Genomic DNA, 24,781 nt, shown 5'->3' with positions numbered 1-24,781 from the left:
TCTCCAGAATTCTTTCATCATCCCAAGCTGAAACTCACTAAACAGTAATTCCTCATTCCCCTCTTCTCCCATAGCAAGTCTTTATATTATTTATGCTTGCCTATTTTTTTTTAGATAGAATAGACCTTTGATTCTGAGGTCAGCTCATGATATTCTAAAAATATTTTATTTTGAAATAATTTTAGATTTATAGAAATGTCAGAAAAATAGTGTGGAGTTCCTATATACCCTTCACCCAGCTTCCCTAATTTAATACCTTATACTTATTACAGCACAACAATCAAAACCAGGAAATTAACATTGATGCAATACTATTAGTTCAACCAGGGTTTGACAGACTACACCTGTAGGCTAAATCTGACCTTCTGCCTTTTTTTATAAGTAAAGGTTTATTGGGGCACTGTTATACTTATTCAGTTACTGCTTTCATGTGTTTACAGTGGCAAAGTTGTGTAGAGATGAGTGGTTGCAGCAGAGACCATATAGTCTACAAAGTTGAAAATACTTACCGTCAGACCTCTGACCTCTGATGTAAACTATAGATTTTATTTGGGTATCATTATTTTTCCCACTGATGTTCTTTTACCACTTTGGAATCCATTCTAGGATCCCACATTGCATTCACTTGTCTCCTTAATCTATTCCAATCTGACAGTTCCTTTGTCTTTTCTTTCATGACCTTGACGCTTTTGAAGTCTATTATCAATTATTTTCTAGACTGTCCATCTATATATTTTTGTCTAGTGTCTTATGGTTAGATTTAGGTTATTAGGCATTTTGACAACAGTACTACAAAAGTGATATTGAATCTTTCTCAGTGTATCATACCAAGGGTGTATGATGACAATATGTCTTATTACTGGTAATGCTAACCTGATTTAAGTTGCTTAAGTTGGTGTCTGCTGGATTTTTCCACTGTAAAAAGAAAAACTATTTTTCTGTTCATATTTAATATCTTGTGGGGAGATACTTTGAGACAATGCAAATATCCTGTTTCTCATCATACTTATGCCCACTAATTTTAGCATCCAACTGCCTGAGCAGTTTTTACTGTGATGTATGTGTAAGTGGTGATTTTCAGTTTCTTTCATTACTTCTAGGAAGAGTTGTTTCCCCCTGTTTATTTATTTATTGCATTGCTTATATTAATATGGACTTATAGATAGATACTTATTCTATGAGTTATAATCTGGTTGTTCATTTTGTTGCTCACATTGTTCCAGCTTTGCTTATTGGGAGCTTCTCAAGTTGGATCCTGTGTCCTTTGAATATATCCCCATCATTTTTTGAGCACTGCTTTACTTTCTGGCACCACAAGATAGTCCAGGCTCATCTTATATTTTCCCTGCCTGGCTTCCTCTGGCCAGAAAGATATGGGTATTCTCCTGGGGTTTCAGATGCCTGTGTCTTAGTGGCAGTTTTGGTACAGAAAAATAAAATTTTGGAGAGAAAAAATAAAATTGGGAATTCACCTTATATTCTTGTGATATGCAGGGCTCTGCTCCTTTTCCCAGTGCTGTGGCTAGAAATGCAGTCCTCCCAGAGTTTTGCTGTCAGCACCCTCTGCATAGTTTTGGAATTCAGCCGGCCTTCCTGTCAAAACCAGGAAAGAAAGGAGGAAAAAATAAAACACATAACATTCACATCCCTCCACAATTTTATGGGGATCATTATTCAGGTTTTGATTTCAGTCCCTAGTCTGCCTGCTCTTGTTTCCTTTTCAGTTCTTAGGTTGTTATTTTATGTATTCTGTCTATAGTTTTCAGTTGTCATAAATGGCAGAGGGTCTGTAATCGCCCTTATTCCACCTTGGCCAGCCTACTTTGCTTGTTTTAAATAACCAGAATTCTTTTATTGACAGGCAATTTCTCATTTTGTCAATTCGTATATAATTAATACTTATATTTTAATGTAGAATCATAATTTTATAACCATAGTTGGATTTCACTTGATTTTTTTATAAATACCATTTGTGTCATTAACTGGTCTAATCTATATGACATAATATGTACTACAGATATTATTCTCATAATACTCTTAAGTTTTAATGTGAAGTTATTGACAAATTGCATTTCTATTGGGAAGTATTTAATAACTTTTAATATATATTTTTATTCAAGTGAGCAGTGAAGATTCTGAAGATTCTGATTTTCAGGAATCAGGAGTTAGTGAAGAAGTTAGTGAATCTGAAGATGAACAACGGCCAAGAACACGGTAAATATATAGTATTATCTAAAATTTTAGGAATTAATCTGAATAACCATGCTTCAAATTATTTGTAGAAAGTTTGCTGTTACTAATAAAGTAAAATATTTAACATTTTGATTTGAAACTAATTATTAATTTAAAAATAGTATGTATAAACATGCTATATATACTTGAATTGTATGTTCTAAATTAGGTGGACTTTCAGTGTGCAAAAACACGCTTAACTGTAATTTTTCGTTGTTGTGGTGAGAAGTTGTAGTAGGTAAGAGGCTCTGTAGACAAACTACTGCACTCTAACTCCTGGCTTTACTACTTCCTGTTTGTATGAATACTCTGTGCTTCAGTTTCCTCATCTGTAAAATGGGGGATTACATTATTATTTACCTTATTGATTATTGTAGGCATTAAATGAGATGGTGCATGTAAAGGACTTATAATAGTGCCTATTTGGTAATTAGTAAGTGCTCCATGAATGCTAATTATTGCTGTTTGTAGTACTACTAGTATTATAGTAATTAAGATTTGTTTGTTCTCTCAATACACATAGCTACTGATCTAGATTACAAGTTATTTAAAATTTTGCTTCCTTCTTAGCATAGTATTTTAGATAATAACCATTCTAAGAAATTTTTTATTTCCTCCAGAATAATATGATACTTCTATCAACTTATCAATTTGTGTTTGTGTGAGTGTGTATATGTATATCTACATAGCTGTTTGCACTTGTAAATTTTAAAATATTTGAGGTTGTTTTAGATTAATACCAGGTTGTGCCTGGAGTATAGTAACGTACTGTACTTCAGGGAAATATAAAATAACAATAGGATACAATGAGAATTTTAAAGCACTGAGATGGAATTCATATAGCACAAAATTCACTATTTTAAAGAGTAGAATACAGGGATTTTTAGAATATTCACAAAGTTGTGCATCTACTACCACTATCTAATTTCAGAACATTTCCATCATCCCAGAAAGAAATCCTGTACCCCTTAGCCGTCATTTCCCGTTCTTCCTGCTTCTCATCCCCTGGCAAAAACTAATCTATTTATGTATGGATTTACTTATTCTGAACATTTCATATGAATAGATTCGTAAATATGTGTCTTTTTTATGAATGGATTTTCTCAGTTAGCATAATGTTTTCAGTGTTTATCCAGGGCTGTAGCTTGTTACAGTACTTTATTCCTTTTTAAAAAAGTATTTTATTGATGTATAGTTGATTTACAATGTTGTATTAATTTCTGCTATATAGCAAAGTGATTCAGTTATACATATTTATATTCTTTTTTGTATTATTTTCCATTATGGTTTATCACAGGATATTGAATATAGTTCCCTGTGGAACTTGAGTATAGTTCAAGTAGGACCTTGTTGTTTATCCATCCTATATATAATAGTTTGTGTCTGCTAATCACAAACTCCCAAGTCCTTCCCTCCTTCACCCCCTCACTCCCCCTTGGCAGCCACAAGTCTGTTCTCTACGTCTGTGAGTCTGTTTCTGTTTCATAGATATGTTCATTTGTGTCCTATTCTAGATTCCACATATAAGGGATATCATATGGTATTTGTCTTTCTCTTTGTGACTTACTTCACTTAGTATGGTAATCTCTAGGTCCATCCAAGTTGCTGCAAATGGCATTGTTTCACTTTTTTGATGACTGAGTAATATTCCATTGTGTGTATATGTGTGTGTGTGTGTGTGTGTGTGTGTATGTACACACACACACACACCACATCTTTATCCATTCATCTGTAGACGGACATTTTAGGTTGTTTCCATGTCTTGGCTATGGTAAATAGTGCTGCTAGGAACATAGGGGTGCATGTATCTTTTCGAATTATAGTTTTGTCTGGGTATATGCCCAGGAATGGAATTGCTAGATCATATGGTAACTCTAATTTTAGTTTTTTGAGGACACTCCATACTGTTTTCCATAGCGGCTGCATCAATTTACATTCCCACCACCAGTGTAAGAGGGTTCCCTTTTCTGCACACCCTCTCCAGCATTTATTATTTGTGGACTTTTTAATGATGGCCATCCTGAATGGTGTGAGGTGGTACCTCATTGTAGTTTTGATTTGCATTTCTCTAATAATTAGTGATGATGAGCATCTTTTCATGTGCTTTCTGGACATCTGTATGTATTCTTTGGAAAAATGTCTATTTAGATCTTCTGCCCATATTTTTGATTGGGATTTTTTGTTATTTTTATTGAGCTGCATGAGCTATTTGTATATTTTGGAGTTTAATTCCTTGTCAGTCGCATTGTTTGCAAATATTTTCTCTCATTCTGTGGGTTATCTTCTCCTTTTGTTTGTGGTTTCCTTCACTATGCTAAAGCTTTTAGGTTTAATTAGATCCCATTTGTTTATTTTGGTTTTATTTTCATTATTCTAGGAGGTGGATCTGAAAAGATATTGCTGCAAGTTATGTCGAAGAGTGTTCTGCCTATGTTTTTCTCTGTTTTATAGTATCTGATCTTACATTTAGGTCTTTAATCCATTTTGAGTTTATTTTTGTGTACAGTGTTATAGAATGTTGTAATTTCATTCTTTTACATGTAACTGTCCAGTTTTCCCAGCACCACTTATTGAAGACATTGTCTTTTCTCCATTGTATATTTTTGCCTCCTTTGTTGTAGATTAATTGACCATAGGTGCATGGGTTTATTTCTGGGCTTTCTATACTGTTCAAATGATCAATATTTCTGTTTGTGTGCCAGTACCATACTGTTTTGATTACTCTAGCTTTGTAGTATAGTCTGAAGTCAGGGAGCCTGATTCCTCCAGCTTTGTTTTTCTTTCTCAGGATTGCTTTGGCTATTCAGGGTCTTTTGTGTCTCCATATAAGTTTTAAAAATTTTTTGTTCTAGTTCTGTGAAAAATGACATTGGTAATTTGATAGGGATTGACTTGAACCTGTAGATTGCCTAGGGTAGTACAATCATTTTGACAATATTCATTCTTCCAATCCAGGAACATGGTATATCTTTCCATCTGTTTTTGTCATTTTTGATTTCTTTTATCAGTGTCTCTTGTGATTTGATGACACTCTTTAGTGTTGTGTTTGGATTGCTTTTTCTTTTTTGTGTGTGTATCTATTGTAGATTTTTGGTTTGCAGTTACCATGAGGTTTTGATATAGCAGTCCATATATATACAAGATTGTTTTAAGTTGCTGGTCTCTTAATTTCCAGAGCATTTCCAATATCCTGCATTTGTACTCTTCTCACGATTGCTGATTTTGACATCATATTTGTGTGTGGTTGACTTCCTACCTTCACTGTATGTTTGCCTTTACCAGTGAGCTCTTCCATTCATAATTTTCTTGTTTCTAGTTGTGGCCTTTTCTGCCTAGAGAAGTTCCTTTAGCATTTGCTATAAAGGTGGGTTTTGTTGTATTGAATTCTCTTAGCTTTTGCTTGTCTGTAAAGCTTTTGATTTCTCTGTTGAATGTGAATGAGAGCCTTGCTGGGTAAAGGATTCTTGGTTGTAGGTTTTACCCTTTCATTACTTTAAATATATCATGCCACTCCCTTCTGGCCTGCAGCGTTACTGCTGAAAAATCAGCTGATAACATTATGGGGATTCCGTTGTATGTTTTTTGTTGCTTTTCCCTTGTTGCCTTTAATATTTTCTCTTTGTCTTTAATTTTTGTCAGTTTGATTAGTATGTGTCTCGGCATGTTCCTCCTTGGGTTTATCCTGTGTTGGACTCTGCACTTCCTGGACTTGAGTGTTTCCTTTCCCACGTTAGGGGAATTTTCAGCTCTTATCTCTTCAGATATTTTCTCAGGGCCTTTCTCTCTCTTCTCCTTCTGGGCCCCCTATAATTTGAAAGTTGGTGCATTTAATGTTTTCCCTGAGGTCTCTGAGACTGTCCTCCTTTCTTTTCATTCTTTTTTCTTCATTTTGTTCTGTAGCAGTGATTTACAGGAATCTGTCTTCCAGCTTACTCATTCATTCTTCTGCCTTATTTATTCTGCTATTTTTTAAAATATATATATATTTATTTATTTATTTTTGGCTGTGTTGGGTCTCTGTTGCTGCACGCAGGCTTTCTCTAGTTGCAGTGAATGGGGGCTACTCTTTGTTGCGGTGCTTGGCCTTCTCATTCCAGTGGCTTCTCTCATTGCGGAGCATGGGCTCTAGGTGTGTGGGCTTCAGTAGTTGCAACGTGTGGGCTTAGTAGCTGTGGCTCACGGGCTCTAGAGTGCAGGCTCTGTAGTTGTGGCGCATGGGCTTAGTTGCTCCGCGGCATGTGGGATCTTCCCAGACCAGGGCTTGAACCCATGTCCCCTGCATTGGCAGGTGGATTCTTAACCACTGTGCCACCAGGGAAGTCCTTATTCTGCTATTGATTACTTCTAGTGTATTTTTCATTTCAGTTATTGTGTTGTTCATCTCTGTTTGCTCATTCTTTAAATCTCCTAGCTTTTTGTTAAACTTATTTCTTGTATCTTCTCAATCTGTGCCTCCATTCTTTTTCTGAGATCTTGGATCATCCTTACTATCATTAACTGAATTCTTTTTCAGGCAGATTGCCTATCTCCACTTCACTTAGTTGTTCTTCTGGGGTTTTATCTTGTTCCTTCGTCTGGAAAATGTTTCTCTGCCATCTCATTTTGTCTGTCTGTGTTAGTGTTCTCTGTTCCGCAGACTGCAGGATTATAGTTTGTCTTGCTTCTGGTGTCTGCCCTTTGGTGGATGAGGTTGATCCAGGGACTTGTGCAGGCTTCCTGTTGGAAGGGACTGGTGCCTGCCCACTGGTGGGTGGAGCTGGGTCTTGTCCCTCTGATGGGCAGGGCCATGTCAAGGGGGTGTGTTTAGAGTCGGCTGTGGGCTCAGGGGGACTTTAGGCAGCCTATCTGCTGATGGGTGGGGCTGTGTTCCCACTCTGTTGTTTGTTTGGCCTGAGGCATGCTAGCCCTGGAGCCTGCAGGCTGTTGGGTGGGGCCAGGTCTTGTTGCCAAAATGGTGACCTCTGGGAGAGCTCTTGCTGATGAATATTCCTTGGGGCCTCCACCACCACTGTCCTTGCCCCCCACAGTGAGCCATAGCTGACCTCCACCTCCCCAGGCGACCTTCCAAGACCCACAGGTTCATCTGATCCAGTCTCCTATGGAGTCACTGCTTTGCCCTGTGGCCCAGTGCACATGAAACCTTGTGTGCGCCCTCCAAGAGTGAAGTCTCTGTTTCCCCCAGTCTTGTGGAGCTCCTGCTCTCATGCCCCGCTGGCCTTCAAAGCCAGATGCTTTGGGGTCTTCTCTTACTGATGTCAGATCCCCAGGCTGGTGAGCTTGATGTGGAGCTCACAAGTCTCACTCCTGTCAGAGAACATCTGTGATATAATTATTTTCCTGTTTGCCGGTCGCCCTCCCAGCCAGTATGGGATTTGATTGTGTGGTGAAAGCACCCCTCCTCCTGTCTCAATTGTGGCGTCTTTGGATGTAGAACATCTTTTTTGGTAGTTTCCAGTTTTTCTTGTTGATGGTTGTTCAGCAGTTAGCTGTGATTTTGATGTTTCTGTGAGAGGAGGTGAGCTCAAGTCCTTCTACTCTGCCATCTTGTCTCTTCCCTCATACCTAAATCCTAGAGTAAATTTCAAAAAGTGACATTGTTGGGTTAAAGTTTTGCAATTTTAGGACTTTTCATATATATTTTCACGCTGTCTTACAGAAGTCAGTTTTTTCTTCTCCCAGCAGAGTATGTAAATAGCCATTTCCTCATTCTTTCAACAATAAAACAATGAGCAGTCCATTAACTAGAACGTATATCTTAAGGGAACTACAATCCATTTTGAGTTAATTTTTCTGTATGGTGTAAGATAGGGGTCCAGATTCATCCTTTCGCATGTAGATACCCAGTTGTCTGAGCACCGTTTGTGAAAAGACTGTTTTCCGTATTGCATTGTCTTGACCTCCTTGTGGAAAATCAATTGACCATAAACATAAAGTTTTATTTCTGGACTCTCATTTCTCTTCCATTGATCTGCATGTCTATCCTTTATGCCAGGAACGTACTGTCTTGATTAATGTAACTTTGTATACCAATTCCTAAGCGCAAAAATACATTTCTCACCACAAATTGTTGTTACTGTTTTTGTTTTAATTTGTGTGAGCTGGTATGAATAAAATCATATCTAAGTTTTGTAATCTGTTTTTTTTTAATTTAAAGAGATGGTGAATATTTTTCATGTGTATATTGACGATTTATATTTCTAAAGGCCCTCCATCCATCTTACTACTCATATGCTAAACCTCCCCCTTGAATAAATTAAAATGTCGATTGGATTTCTGTTTGATTTTTTTTTAACTTTATTTTTTTGATCACTGGATTTCAAATTAAGGGTTCTCCTTTTTGAACCTAGTGAAGGTTTTTTTGGCTCTTTGATTTTTCCTTTATCTTTTTTAGGAATGTACACACAGGTAAAGCAGTTCTAAAATAGTTCATAATTTACTTAAGGAAATTCATCATGAAGTATTTTATTTTGCATTTTAAATATTCTTTAGGTCTGCAAAGAAAGCAGAGTTGGAAGAAAATCAGCGAAGTTATAAACAGAAAAAGAAAAGGCGACGCATCAAGGTTCAAGAAGATTCATCCAGTGAAAACAAGGTAGTAAATAATGAGATTTACTGTGTGCTCTTGGAATTATAACTGGTACAGTAGACTATTGTAAATATGTTATTACATCTTCTGCATTCCATTCATTAGTTAAATTCTACTCATTTATTTTTATTTATTTATTTTCTTTTTTTAATCTTAATTATACCCCAATCTTTATTGGGGTATAATTGCTTTACAATGGTGTGTTAGTTTCTGCTTTATAACAAAGTGAATCAGTTATACATATACATATGTTCCCATATGTCTTCCCTCTTGCGTCTCCCTCCCTCCCACCCCCCCATCCCACCCCTCCAGGCTGTCACAAAGCACCGAGCCAATATCCCTGTGCCATGCGGCTGCTTCCCACTAGCTATCTACCTTACTACATTTGTTAGTGTGTATGTATCCATAACTCTCTCTCGCCCTGTCTACTCATTTATTTACATTTTAAATTTTGTGGAAGAATTGACTTACTGAATGTATAAATATGCAGAAGTATTAACTTTGATATATTATCAATATTTTTCTTTTCCTTAACTGAATCTAATGGAAGTTTTAAGCTGTTCTAATTCATTATTTCCATTCTTAGGAAATAATAGGACTTGATGTGAAGTATTCTGTCTGAAGACATAAAACATAATGACTCATATGTGATTAAATTTCTTTTACCAGTGAAGTCAGTCAATTTAAGTTTCTTGTACAATATATAAGCAGAATTATTTAGAGTACAAGTTCTCTGTAATGTTTTGTCAATCCTATTCTCTTTTGGGGGGAGTTCATTTTTTTAATGAACCTTTTAACCATTTCTAACGTGAAATTCAGTGGCCTTAATTACATTCATAATTGGGAACTCTGTACCACTTAAACGGTAACTCCGATTCCCACCTATCTGCAGCCCCTCATAACATCTAATTCTAATTTCTGTGTCTATGAATTTACCTGTTTTAGGTATTTCATACAAATGGAATCACACAGTATTTGTCCTTTTCTGTCAGGCTTCTTTCATTGACATAATGTTTTCACGGTTTATCCACGTTGTGGCATATGTCAGAATTTCCTTTCTTTTTAAGGCTGGATAGTATTCCATTGTATGTATATATCACTTTGTGTTTATCCATTCATCTGTTGATGGATGTTTGGGTTGTTTATACCTTTGGCTATTTTGAATAATGCTGCTGTGAATGCAGGCGAGTCCCTGCTTTTAATTCTTTTGGTTATAATCTGAGAAGTGGAATTGCTGGATCATATGGTAATTCTGTGTTCAACTTTTTGAGGAACTGTCACACTGTTTTCCCAGTGCACCAGCCTTCCAGTTTTTCTACATCCTCACCAACACTTTTTATTTTCTGTTTTTTTTAATAGCCATGCTAATGGGTGTGAGTTAGTATCTCATTTGTGGTTTTGATTTAAATTTCCCTAATGACAAGTGATGTTGAATACCTTTTTATGTACTTATTGGACATTTCTGTGTCTCCTTTGGAGAAAGGTCTGTTCAGTCCGTTGCCCCCTTTTTAGGGTTGTTTTATTAATACTCTTCTATATTACAAAGTGTAATTCTAAAGCTTTTCAGTACGCTTTCTTCCACCTTTTCTTGGTATGTTAATTGGAATTTCAAGTGGACAAATTAGAAAACTTTATAGTATTAACCTTTGATCATTTAAATTCCATAGAGTAATTCTGAAGAAGATGATAAAGAAGAAGATGAAGAAGAAGAAGAAGAAGATGAAAATGACGATTCCAAGTCTCCTGGAAAAGGCAGAAAGAAAATTCGAAAGATTCTTAAAGATGATAAACTGAGAACAGAAACACAAAATGCTCTTAAGGAAGAGGAAGAGAGACGAAAGCGTATTGCTGAGCGGGAACGTGAGCGAGAGAAATTGAGAGAGGTAAACCAATTTTTATTTATGATTTTTTTTAATATATGACCTTCATAGATATACTTTAGTATTTCAAGAATAGGATGTTGTAATCAACCACAGATTTTTAGTTACAGTTACTTTTTCCTATTAGCAATATTTTATGCAACTTATAAATCTTCATTAGATTATATGAATTAGGTACAGAAAAGAGTTGAGATTCTTGATCACCAGAGTGATTGTGTTTTATTTGGAGTAGAAAACTGTTAAGAGGTTATTGCTTAAATCCATAAAGCATTTCAATTTTTTGAATAAACTTTTTCTTGTAAAAAATTTTAAGCACAGGTACAGGCAGAAGGAATAGTGTTATAAATCTCCATGTATCCATTACCCAGCTCCAATAATTACTAACACGTGGCCAGTTTTGTTTAATCTGTTCTTTTGCCTTCAGATTATTTTGGAGAAGTCTCAGAAATCATATCATTTTGTTTATATATAGTTCAGAATATATTGTTGAAAGATAAGGACTTTTTAAACATTACCATAGTGCCATTATTACACTGAAACTTTAACAGTAATTCCATAATATCATCAAATATCCAGTTAAAATTCAAAATAATTTCATTTTCCTCACAAACATGATAGTGGTTTTGAAAATAGTTGGTGTGAATCAGGATCCTAAGAAAGTCTCACTACATATTGTGTTGCATTTGGATACTTACGTTTATGTTTATCCTTAAGCTAATACCACACTGTCTTGATTACTGTAACCTTATAGTAAGTCTTGAAATCAGATACTGTAACTTCTACAACTTTGTTCTACTTTTTTATTTATTTTTTTTAAATTTCATTTATTTATTTATTTATTTATGGCTGCGTTGGGTCTTCATTGCTGTGCGCGGGCTTTCTCTAGTTGCAGTGAGCGGGGGTTACTCTTCGTTGCAGTACACAGGCTTCTCGTTGTGGTGGCTTCTCTCATTGCGGAGCAGGGGCTCTAGGCGTGCGGGCTTCAGTAGTTGTGGCACATGGGCTCCGTAGTCGTGGCTCACGGGCTCTAGAGCACAGGCTCAGTAGTTGTGGAGCATGGGCTTAGTTGCTTCGCAGCGTGTGGGATCTTCCCGGACCAGGGCTCAAACCTGTGTCCCCTGCCTTGGCAGGCGGATTCTTAACCACTGCTCCACGAGGGAAGCCCTGTTCTACCTTTTTATAGTTGTTTTGGCTCTACTCAATTATTTGCATATGGTTTAGTATCCTCTTGTCAATTTTTAACAAGAATCTTCCTGGAACTTTTATTGGGATTGTGTTGGATATTTAGATTAGTGACATCTTAACGGTATTTTGTTTACTGTTACATAAATATAGTATATTTCTCCATTTATTTAGTGCTCCTTTTATTTCTCTTAGCAATGTTTTATGCTTTTCATTGTACAAACCTAGCACATATTTTGCTAAATTTATCCCTAAGTAATTTATACTTTTTGATGTCATTGTAAATGAAATTTTAAGTGATTTAAAGACCTTGTGTTCTATGACCTTGCCAAATTCTCTTACGAGTTCTAGTAGCTTTTTTTGTAGATTCCTGAAGATTTTCTACATATTCAGTCATGTTGTCTATACACAGAAACCATTTTATTAATTTCTTTCAAATTTATTGTTCATTTCTGTTTTTAAATTATAAAAGGATATTTAATTTTTTCAAGTGCTTTTCTTTTTATAAATTTATTTCTTTCTTTTTGGCTGCGTTGGGTCTTCGTTGCTGCGTACAGGCTTTCTCTAGTTGCAGTGAGCGGGGGCTACTCTTTGTTGTGGTGTGCGGGCTTCTCATTGCGGTGGCTTCTCTTGTTCTGGAGCACGAGGTCTAGGGCACGTGGGCTCAGTAGTTGTGGCTCGCGGGCCCTAGAGCGCAGGCTCAGTAATTGTGGCCCATGGGCTTAGTTGCTCTGCAGCATGTGGGATCGTCCCAGACCAGGGCTTAGCCTGTGTCCCCTGCATTGACAGGCGGATTCATACCCACTGTGCCACCAAGGAAGCTGTCAGATGCTTTTAAATGTATCTGGTGATCTAGAAAATTAGTCTTGCATTGCTAGAATAAGCCTTGCTTGGTTATGGTATATTACTCTTTTTATATATTGTTGTATTTCTTTTGCTATATTGTTTTAACAGGAGTTTTACCTCACTGTTAAGGAGACATATTGGTTTGTAAATTCCTTTTCTTGTAATATCTTTCTGTTTTTGCTATCACAGTAATACTGTTCTCATGTAAAATGAGTAGGGAAGTGCTCTATCTCCTCTTCTTTTTTTTTTTTTTTTTTTTGTGGTACACGGGCCTCTCACTGTTGTGGCTTCTCCCATTGCGGAGCACAGGCTCCGGATGTGCAGGCTCAGTGGCCATGGCTCACGGGCCTAGCTGCTCCATGGCATGTGGGATCTTCCTGGACTGGGGCACGAACCCGTGTCCCCTGCATCGGCAGGCGGACTCTCAACCACTGTGCCACTAGGGAAGCCCTCCTCTGTCTTCTTAAAAGGATGTTTGTAAGATAGATATTATTTCATTCTTAAATGTTTGATAGAATTCTCCAGTGAAGCTATTGGTCTGATGTTTTCTGAGTTTTTAGAAAATTTTAAACAGATTCAGTTACTTTAATAAATGTTGGGCTATTTAGACTTATCTGTTTCTCCTTAGGCCTGTTTTGGTCAATTTTGTCTTTAAGGAATTTGTCCATTTCATTTATGTAGTCTAATTTATTGATGTAAATTTGTTCACAGTATTCCCTTATTAAGTTTTTTGTTTTTTGTAGGCACTGTCATGATATCTCATCTTTCATTTGTGTTATTGATAATTTGTCTTTTTTTTTCTTGATTAGTCTCTCTAGAGGTTTAGCAATTTTACTATCTTTTCAAAAACACCAGCTTTGGATTTAATTTCCTTTATTGTTTTCACCTTTTTCTAATTCATTGGTTTCCATTCTATTTTTATGTTATCACTCTTTCTTTGGGTTTAATTTGCTTTTTTACCAGCTACTTAAGGTGAATTTTGGATCTTGCTCCTTTTTTAATATATACATTTAAAGGTATAAAGTTCCCCACTCTGCATACTGTTTTAAATGCTGCAGTGTATGAATTTTGATGTTTTGTGTTTTCCTTTTACTCTGTTCAGCTCTTTCCTATTTTTCTTATGACCCAGAAAATGATGTATCTTTCTGAACGTTCCATGTATATATTCTGCCATTGTGGGGTGAAATATTCTATAAATTTCAATTAGGTTATGATGGTTTATTACATTCAGGTCCTGTGTATCCTTTTTTTTTTTTTTTAAGTTAACACTTAAAAAAGTGTTTATTTAGGCTGCACCAGGTCTCAGTTGTGGCATGTGGGATCTTTTTTATTTTTTCCTAGTTGCAGCATGCGGACTCTCAATTTGCAGCACGTGGACTTCTTAGTTATGGTATGCAGAGTCTTAGTTGCAGCAGGCGAACTCTTAGTTGTAGCATGCATGTGGGATCTACTTCCCCGACCAGGGGTCGAACCCAGGCCCCCTGCATTGGGAGCATGGAATCTTATCCACTGGACCACCAGGGAAGTCCCAGGTCCTGTTTATCCTTAATGATATTTTGTCTCATATTGAGAGAGCAGTGTTGAGGTCTCCAACTATAATTGTTAATTTGTCATTTTCTCATTGCACTTCTCTCAGTTTTTTGCTTATAGTTTGTTATTAGGTACATGTACATGTATGATTGTTATTCCTTTCTTGTGAATTGACCCATTATCAATGAGTAATGTCCCCTTTTACCTCTGGTGATTTTTCACCATCTGAAATCTACTCTGTGTGATGATAGTATAGTCACACCATCTTTCTTTTCAAGCATTTTACTATGAAAAGTTCCACCGTACTGCAAGGTTTACAGAATTTCCCAGTGATTTCCCATAAACTCAGGTCCTAGATTTTCTGTTAACATTTTACTCTACTTGGTTTGTTACATTGCTATTTATTTACTAATCTCTCTATCGATCATTATATTTTTTATGCATTTCAATGTCAATTGCAGACATCATTTCACTTAACCTTAATGCTTTAGCTTGCATGTCATTAGCTAGAATTCATATTTATTAAAAATTTTTCTTTTTATGTAAAATTTATTTTGAGTGAAATGTACCAATCTTAAGTGTACATTTGCTTTTGACATACCATGGAATGCACACATCTACGTATTTTTGTGTTTTTCTTCAGCTTGCCTTTTTTCCTTTTACTTAATGTTTCGAGAGTGTTCTGTCCTCCCTAGGTTGTGTCTGCTCTTAACTGTGAAACAGCTTATCTGTTGAATGGATGTACCACTGTCAATCCTCCCCTCCCCAAATCTTCTTTTGAGGTACAGTTAGGTTGTTCCAACGTTTTCACTAAATTGGAGTATCCTGTTACATATTGGCATGACTATTTTTGTTTGTGCTTCTTTGGGTTTTTTAAAAAAATTTCTTACTATTTTAACTATTTTTAAGTACACAGTTCAGTGAAATACATGTTGTGTAACCATCATCACCATCCTTTTTCATGACTTTTTTATCATCCTAAGCAGAAACTGTGTACCCATTTAACAATAAATTCCCATTCCCCCTTCTCCCTAGTCTCTTGTAACCCCTCTTCTACTTTCTGTCTCTATGAATTTGGCTATTCTAGGTACCTCATATGAGTGGAATCATTCAGTATTTGTCCTTTTCTGTCTGTCTTATTTCACATGGCAGAATGTTTTCAAGATTCATTCATGTTATATCAACTATCAGAATTTAATTTCTTTTTAAGGATGAACAGTATATTCTATGCATATACAACATTTTGTTTATTCATTTATCTGTTGATGGATACTTAGGTTTCTTCCACTTTTTGGCTATTGTGAATAATGGTGCTTTGAACATGGATGTACAAGTATCTCTTCAAGTTCCTGCTTTCCAGTCTTCTGGGTATATATACAGAAGTGGAATGGTGGAAGATATGGTAATTCTTGATGTATTTTTTGAGGAATCACCACAGTGTTTTCCACAACAGCTGCACCATTTTATATTTCCACCAGCAATGCATACAGGTTCCAATTTCTCTACATCTTTACAATATTTCTTTTCTTTCTTTTCTCTTCTTTCTTCTCTGCCCCTCCCGTCTTTTGTAATAGCCAACCTAATGATTGTGAAGTGGTATTTCATTATGTTTTTTTTTTTTTTTTTTTTTTTTTTTTTGCGGTATGCGGGCCTATCACTGCTGTGGCCTCTCCTGCCACAGAGCACAGGCTCCGGACGCACAGGCTCAGCGGCCATGGCTCACGGGCCCAGCCACTCTGTGGCATGTGGGATCCTCCCGGACCGGGGCACGAACCCGTGTCCCCTGCATCGGCAGGCAAACTCTCAACCACTGCGCCACCAGGGAAGCCCTCATTGTGGTTTTGATTTGCATTTCCTTAATGACTAATGATGTTGATCATCTTTTCATGTGCATATTGACCATTTGTATATTTTTGGAGAAATGTCTATTGAAATCCTTAGCACATTTTAAAATTGTGCTTTTTTTGTTATTGTTGTATTGTAGGGGTTCTTTATATATTCTGGATATCAGTCTCTTATCATACATGTAATTTGCAAATATATTCCCCCATTTTGTGGATTATCTTTAATTCTATTGATAAGTATCCTTTGCATAAAAGTTTGAAATTTTGATGAAGTCCAGTTTATCAATTTTTTTTTCATTGCCTGTGCTATTGTTGTTTTATTTAAGACATCATTGCCAAATCCTTTGTCATGACAGTTTCTTTCTTTGCCATTTTGTATAATCCTGTTAATATGCTATTGAATTTGGTTTGCTAGTACTTTGTTGAGGAGTTTTGAATCTATATTAATAGAGAATCTGTAGCTTTCATATAGTTTATTTGTCTGAATTTTGAATCAGGGTAATGCTGGTCTCATTGAATGAATTAGAAAATATTCCCTCATCTTCAGTTTTCTAGAAGAGTTTGAGAAAAATTGTCATTATTTTTTAAATGTTTGGTAAAATTCACCAGGGAAGCCCATCTGGCCCTAGGCTTTGTTCTTTGTTGGAAGTTTGATTACTGATTCAGTGTTCTTAACTAGTTTAGCAGTCTGTTCAGATTTTGTTTTTTTCATGGGTCTGATCTGGTGGTTTGTGTTTCTAAGAATTTTTCCATTTCATCTATGTTATCCATTTTGTTGTATAGTTGTTCATAGTATTCTTTCATAATTATTTTTATTTCTGTAAAATTGCTAGTAATGTCATCACCTTTATTTCAGATTTTAATAATTTGAATCCTCTGTCTTTTTGTCTTACTCATTCTAACTAAAGATTTGTGAATTTTATTCTTTTCAAAGAACCAACTTTTGATTTTGTTGATTTTCTCTTTTTCTAGTGTCTGTTTTATTTCTGTCTGCTCTAATCCATATTATTTCCTTCCACCTGCTAGCTTGGGTTTAGTTTGCTCCTCTTTTTCTACTTCTTTAAGGTGTAAAGTTAAGTTCTCAATTTGTGATCTTATTTCCTTTTTAATGTGTGTGTTTACCACTATACATTCCCCACTTAGCACTTCTTTTGCTGAATCCCACAGGTTTTAGTATTTTGTGTTTTCATTTTAATTTGTCTGAAGGTATTTTCTAATGTCCCTTGTGGTTTCTTATTTGACCTATTGGTTATTTAAGAGTATCTTGTTTAATTTATGCATATTTGCATTTTTCCCATTGTCCTTTTGTTATTGATTTCTAGTTTCATTCCACTGTGATTGGAGAAGATAGTTTTTTATGATTTTATTTATTTACTTATTTTTAAGTGGTCAGTAAAACCTTTCATTTTATTTATTTTTTATTGAAGTATAGTTGATTTTTATGATTTTAATCTTCTAAAATTTATTAAGGCTTGTTTTGTGCCCTAACATGTGGTCTGTCCTTGAGAAGTTCCATGTGCACTTGAGAAAATTCGTACTCTGCTGTTGTTGAGCAGAGTGTTCTGTGTGTTAGGGCTAATTGGTTTACAGGGTTGTTCAAGTTCTGTGTTTCCCTGTTGATCTTTAGTTGGCTTGTTCTATGCATTATTGAAAGTAGGGTGTGATGTCTCCAAACTATTATTGTAGAACAGCCTATTTCTCCTTTCAATTCTGTCAGTGTTTGCTTCATATAATGTGGGACTCTGTTTTGGGTGCATTTATGTTTATGATTGTTATATCTTTTTGATTAATTTACTCATCTGTTTATATATATATATATATATTGCCTTTTGTAATTGTTTTTGACTTAAAGTCTATTTGTCTGATGTTTATATAGCCATCCCAGCCTTCTTAGTTGCTGTTTACATGGAATATCTTTTACCATTCTTTCATTTTCAACCTATTTGTGTCTTTTGATCTAAAGTGAGTCTTTTGTAGACAACCAATATTTGGATCATTTTTTAATGAATTTTAGCATTCTGTGCCTTTTGATTGGCAGTTTAATCCGTTACATTTTCAGTAAGTACTGATGAGTAAGGATTTACTTCTTCCATTATGCTATATTTTATATGTCTTACTGCTTTTTTGCTCATCATTTCCTCCATTGCTTCCCTTTTTTTTGGTTTGTTTATTTCATTTTTTGCAGTGACACATTTTGATTCCCATCTCATTTTCTTTTGTGTAATCATATGTAGATATTTTCTTTGTGGTTAACATGGGATTACATATAAGATCCTAACATCATAATGATGTAGTTTAAATTGAATGAACTTGACCTCAGTCATGCACATAAATCGTAGTCTTTTAGAGCCCCATTCCCCCCGTATATAATTCATGTCACAGATTTTGTTTTTATACATTTTATGCCACAATAACATATATTTATAATTACTTTTTATGGTTTTGTCTTTTAAATCCTATAGAAAGTAAACCTGGAGTTACAAACCAAAATTACAATAATACTGGGTTTTATATTTGACTGTGTATCTTTTCCATACATCTCTAGTTCTTTTATACATCTTTGAGTATAAAGCATTTTTTTCATTTCAACCTGAAGGCTTCCCTTTAGTATTTCTTGTAGGGTAGGTCTATTTTTAACGAATTCTCTCAGTTAAGGAATGTCTTGATTTCTCCCTCTATTTTGAAGGATACTTTTGTTTGATATAAAATTCTCAGCTGACAGTTGTTTTCTTTCAATACTTTAAAATATATTATTGCACTGCCTTTTGGCCTTCAAGTTTCTGATGAGAAATAAGCTGATCATGTTATTTATGATCCCTGTATGTGACAAGTCACTTCTCTTTTGCTACTTTCAAGATTCTCTCTTTCTTTGTACTTTGAAGTTCTGATTATAAAGTGCTTAGTCTGGGTCTCTTAGTTTATCTCACTTCAAGTTTGTTGTGCTTCTTGGATTTCTAGATCCTGGTCTTTACTCAAATTTGGGGAGTTTTGGCCATTATTTCCTCAAATAACCTTTCTGCCCCTATTTTTCTTCTCCTTCTTAGACTCTCATAATGTATATATTGATCTGCTTGATGATGTCCTACAAGTCCCTTGGTCTCTCAGTTTTTTCAATTCTTTTTTCTTTCTGCTCCTTAGACTTGATAATTTCAGTTGACATCTTCATGTTTGATAATTTTCTGCCTGCTCATATCTGAATCCTTTTTGAATTTTACTTGTTGCCTTTTTCAGTTCTTTAGACTCCTTTTTATAATTTCTGCTGCTTTGTTGATAGTCCCATTTTGTGCCTACATTGTTTTCCTGATTTCCTTTAGATTGTCCAGTTTCCTTTGGGTTTTTGAACATATTTTAAGACAGTTTAATGTCTTTGTCTAATAAGTCCATTGTTGGGGACTTCTCAGGAATGGTTTCTGTTGTCTTATTTTGTTTTTTTGAATGAGCCATGTTTTCCTGTTTCATTGTTTGGTTTGTGGGGTTTTTTTAATTGCATATTGGGCATTTGGCTATTATAATGCAGTAACTCTGGAAATTAAGTTCTCTTCCTTCCCAAGGATTTGCTGTATTTTTTTTCTTTAGTTGTCATAGTCTGATTGATATGAGACTCTCCCCATTTATTTTTGCAAAGTTTGTTCATTGTTTTGCATCATTACTGAATGCTCTTTTCCTTTCACTAATGTTCTGTTAATGTTTTGAAAGAGATTTCCTTGAATGCCTGATCTTTTCCAGTCTTTGTAGATTGGCTCTGTACTGGGGCACTCCTTCAGTACTTAACAAGACTTGCAATGAAGCTAAAGGATCACTCTGAGGTTAAAACTTAAGGGCTTTTCAGGTATTTTCTGAGCATGTTTCTTACCTGGGCATACACTTGGTTTTATAATTCTTCTGTCTATTTTGCTGGTTTTGAATGTCCTAAATTCCAAGAGTCTCATCCTAGCTTCGTCTCTGGGCCTTAGGTGGTCAGTTATATGTCTCCACCTATAATGTCTTGGCCCTGACAACTGTGGGTTTATAGTTGCCTTGTAGCTTTTTTTTTTAAGCATATTTTTCTGCTTTTTCCCATCAGAATTTCAACTTAGGTGAAACAATGATAAGAGTTTTATGTCATTCATTTGGTTATCCCCAGGCAGGTTATAATAGATATATACCATAATTTGCAAATAATTTCTGCTGTGCTCCCTCTATTTTGAGGGAGGAAACTGTCAACCAGGCTGCTGCTGCTGCTTCAAGAATAAGACCATCACCTCACTAGGAGGTAGTGGGATAAGGGTAAGTAAAAATACCATAAAACTTTCCTACCATTTTAAAGATGGCCTTTCTCTGGTCTCTACTGAATGCCCTGTGTTATGCATGAAGAGTATACTCTACCTTGTTTGAAACTGAATGCCTTCCAGACCTATATGATAATTGGGAACTATTTAGCTCACAACTTCTTGGTCACACTTTGTCTGACTTTGTGGAGTTTTACTCCTCATGTGCATTTTAATATTCAGTTAAGACAGTGACTCCCATTTTGATTTCTGGAGGTCTTTTTGTATAGTCCTTTTCTCTCTGTAGTTCTCTGTAGTTTCTCTCTGTAGTTTTTCTAGCCATCTCAGCTTGACTTCTGTCTCCCCAGCTCAGCACAACTCCGGTGTTCTGCTTTGGATACCCTCGATTCTGGAATGTGCCTTCAGGCAGCAGTCAAGGGGGAATAGGGCCCTCCTTATTGGTTTTGCTTCTCTCAGGTATCAGTGTCCTGCTGGTGCCTGTTATTCAAAGTCCAAAAATGTTAGTTTTGTATATTTTGTCTACTTTCCTAATTGATTACAGCAGGAGGGTAAATTTGGTCCCTAGTGCTCCATCATTCATTGTGATCCTGAATCTCCATCAGCAGAAATGGGGCTCAGCCTTTTCAGTATGTTGCTTAAATGGTTTTGCTTTCATTTTTTCTTTTCCTTTTTCAATTCAGACATGGGATACATTTCATGTCCTTATTTATTATTCCTTGCTATAGCTTAATTTATCATTTCTCCTAAATTCTCCCATTTCATTACTATTATTAGTTATATAAACTTTACTTAAATTGTACCTTGAGTGCATAAACACATGCACTTAGTCACTAATAAGTAGACAGTTTTTTTATAAGTTGTCTTCTCCTCCATTCAGGATGAAGATTCACTAATCTCCAATCCTGAAGATAGTGCTTAATAGCTAAAATATCACTTATGAATATATGGTTCAAAATTCTTAAAGCCTTGTATATTAGTTTACTACTGTGCATTAAAAAATACCACAAGCTTAGCTTAAAACAAGACAAAGTTATTATCTCACAGTTCTATAAGTCAGGAATTTGAGAGTGGCTTAGCTGAGCGTGGTCTACTGGGTCATCTGCTCAGTGTCTCACCAAGTTGAAATTAAGATGTTAGCCAAAGCTGCAATTTTCATCTAAGACTTTGTTGTTTTCTAGCTCACATATTGGCAGAATCCAGTTCCTTGTGATTGTAGCAGTGAGGTCCTTAGCTACTAGAGACTTCTCACAGTATGGCAGTGTGCTTGTCTTGGAGACCAGAAGAGACCATCTCTTACCCTTCAGTCTTTTAAAAAGCTTACCTTGATCAGGTCTGGCTCACCTAGGAGAATGTCCCTTTTGATTAAACCAAACCCAGCTGATTAGTGGCCCAATTATGGGGATGATATCTCATCATAGTTACAGATCTCAGTCACACTAAAGGGGATGGGATTATACCAGAGGGTGGGAAACTTGGAGGCCATTTTAGGATTCTGCCTACCACACCTTGCAAATAGGACAAGACATTCAGAGAATTTTACATTTTGGCTAAAGGCTTTGCCCCAGCAATATGAAGCTGGAACACATCCAAGCTAGAAAACAATAAAAATTTAGTGAATACTTAGTCTATGCCTAATATTTTTTATTCTTTGCCTTATCTAATTTCTGTAACAACCCCATGTGGGTTGTTTATAATCTTTCCTACTTTGCACATGGAGAAACTGAAGCTAAGAGGGTTTAAGTAACTTGTTGAAATGGAGCTGGGATCTAGATGGCCTGTGCTATTTATACTCCACCACACTTTATCCTAGTATTCATCTTGATTTGTATATAATTTCAGTTTTATATAAGTGAAGTATCTATCCAGGTGATTTATTACAAATTTGTGACTTATTTAACATTTTTTACATGCAATAATGGTACAGTAGTTATGATTTTAAAAAGAGAGTGTCCTTTGTTTTAAGAAGACTACTATTTAGCTTCATTTATTGACTTTTTTATTTTATTTTATTTTTTTACATCTTTATTGGAGTATAATTGCTTTACAATGGTGTGTTAGTTTCTGCTTTATAACAAAGTGAATCAGTTATACATATACATATGTTGCCATATCTCTTCCCTCTTGCATCTCCCTCCCTCCCACCCTCCCTATCCCACCCCTCCAGGCAGTCACAAAGCACCCAGCTGATCTCCCTGTGCTATGCAGCTGCTTCCCACTAGCTATCTACCTTACGTTTGGTAGTGTATATATGTCCATGCTTCTCTCTCGTTTTCTCACAGCTTACCCTTCCCCCCTCCCCATATCCTCAAGTCCATTCTCTAGTAGGTCTGTGTGTCTTTATTCCTGTCTTACCCCTAGGTTCTTCATGACATTTATTTTTTCTTAAATTCCATATATATGTGTTAGCATACGGTATTTGTCTTTCTCTTTCTGACTTACTTCACTCTCCATGACAGACTCTAGGTCTATCTACCTCATTACAAATAGTTCAATTTCGTTTCTTTTTATGACTGAGTAATATTCCATTGTATATATGTGCCACATCTTCTTTATCCATTCATCCGATGATGGACACTTAGGTTGTTTCCATCTCCAGGCTATTGTAAATAGAGCTGCAATGAACATTTTGATACATGACTCTTTTTGAATTATGGTTTTCTCAGGGTATATACCCAGTAGTGGGATTGCTGGGTCATATGGTAGTTCTATTTGTAGTTTTTTAAGGAACCTCCATACTGTTCTCCATAGTGGCTGTATCAATTTACATTCCCACCAACAGTGCAAGAGGGTTACCTTTTCTCCACACCCTCTCCAGCATTTGTTTCCAGATATACTTTTTAACATCTTTCTTGGGGTATAATTGCTTTACAATGGTGTGTTAATTTCTGCTTTAAAACAAAGTGAATCAGTTATACATATACATATGTTCCCATATCTCTTCCCTCTTGCTTCTCTCTCCCTCCCACCCTCCCTATCCCACTCCACCAGGCGGTCACAAAGCCCCGAGCTGATATCCCTGTGCTATGCGGCTGCTTCCCACTAGCTATCTACCTTACGTTTGGTAGTGTGTATATGTCCATGCCTCTCTCTCGCTTTGTCACAGCTCACTCTTCCCCCTCCCCATATCCTCAAGTCCGTTCTCCAGTAGGTCTGTGTCTTTATTCCTATCTTACCCCTAGGTTCTTCATGACATTTTTTTCTTAAATTCCATATATACATGTTAGCATACAGTATTTGTCTCTCTATTTCTGACTTACTTCACTCTGTATGACAGACTCTAGGTCTATCCACCTCATTACAAATAGCTCAATTTCGTTTCTTTTTATGGCTGAGTAATATTCCATTGTATATATGTGCCACATCTTATTTACCCATTCATCCGATGATGGGCACTTAGGTTGTCTCCTTCTCCGGGCTATCATAAATAGAGCTGCAATGAACATTTTGATACATGACTCTTTTTGAATTTTGGTTTTCTCAGGGTATATGCCCAGTAGTGGGATTGCTGGGTCATATGGTAGTTGTATTTGTAGTTTTTTGAGGGACCTCCATACTGTTCTCCATAGTGGCTGTACCAATTCACATTCCCACCAGCAGTGCAGGAGTGTTCCCTTTTCTCCACACCCTCTCCAGCATTTATTGTTTCTAGATTTTTTGATGATGGCCATTCTGACGGGTGTGAGATGATATCTCATTGTAGTTTTGATTTGCATTTCTCTAATGATTAATGATGTTGAGCATTCTTTCATGTGTTTGTTGGCAGTCTGTATATCTTCTTTGGAGAAATGTCTGTTTAGGTCTTCTGCCCATTTTTGGATTGGGTTGTTTGTTTTTCTGTTATTGAGCTGCATGAGCTGCTTGTAAATTTTTGCAATTAATCCTTTGTCAGTTGCTTCATTTGCAAATATTTTCTCCCATTCTGAGGGCTGTCTTTTTGTCTTGTTTATGGTTTCCTTTGCTGTGCAAAAGCTTTGAAGATTCATTAGGTCCCATTTGTTTATTTTTGTTTTTATTTCCATTTGCCTAGGAGGTGGGTCAAAAAGGATCTTGCTGTGATTTATGTCATAGAGTGTCCTGCCTATGTTTTCCTCTAAGAGTTTGATAGTGTCTGGCCTTACATTAAGTATTTAATCCATTTTGAGCTTAGTTTCGTGTATGGTGTTAGGGAGTGATCTAATCTCATACTTTTACATGTACCTGTCTAGTTTTCTGAGCACCATTTATTGAAGAGGCTGTCCTTCTCCACTGTACATTCCTGCCTCCTTTATCAAAGATAAGGTGACCGTATGTGCGTGGGTTTATCTCTGGGCTTTCTATCCTGTTCCATTGATCTATCGTTCTGTTTTTGTGCCAGTACCATACTGTCTTGATTACTGTAGCTTTGTAGTATAGCCTGAAGTCAGGTGGCCTGAT

The 24,781-nt window shown here is 36.1% G+C and overlaps 1 protein-coding gene across 2 annotated transcripts in view; it reads left to right on the top strand.

The window, feature by feature from the left end:
• Nucleotides 1-24,781, top strand: part of ATRX (ATRX chromatin remodeler) — a 243,199-nt gene that overhangs the window by 114,361 nt on the left and 104,057 nt on the right. For both annotated transcript variants that reach the window (XM_065900087.1, XM_065900088.1), the window contains 3 exons: nt 2,121-2,214; nt 8,722-8,824; nt 10,486-10,701. In XM_065900087.1, the coding sequence (XP_065756159.1) occupies nt 2,121-2,214; nt 8,722-8,824; nt 10,486-10,701 (413 nt within the window). The remainder of the gene's footprint in view (nt 1-2,120; nt 2,215-8,721; nt 8,825-10,485; nt 10,702-24,781) is intronic.

This window comes from Phocoena phocoena, chromosome X, assembly GCF_963924675.1.
Source record: "Phocoena phocoena chromosome X, mPhoPho1.1, whole genome shotgun sequence".
Classification (NCBI taxonomy): Eukaryota; Metazoa; Chordata; class Mammalia; order Artiodactyla; family Phocoenidae; genus Phocoena; species Phocoena phocoena.
Note: the sequence above shows the minus strand (reverse complement) of the source record. Positions and strands in the feature narration are given on the sequence as shown.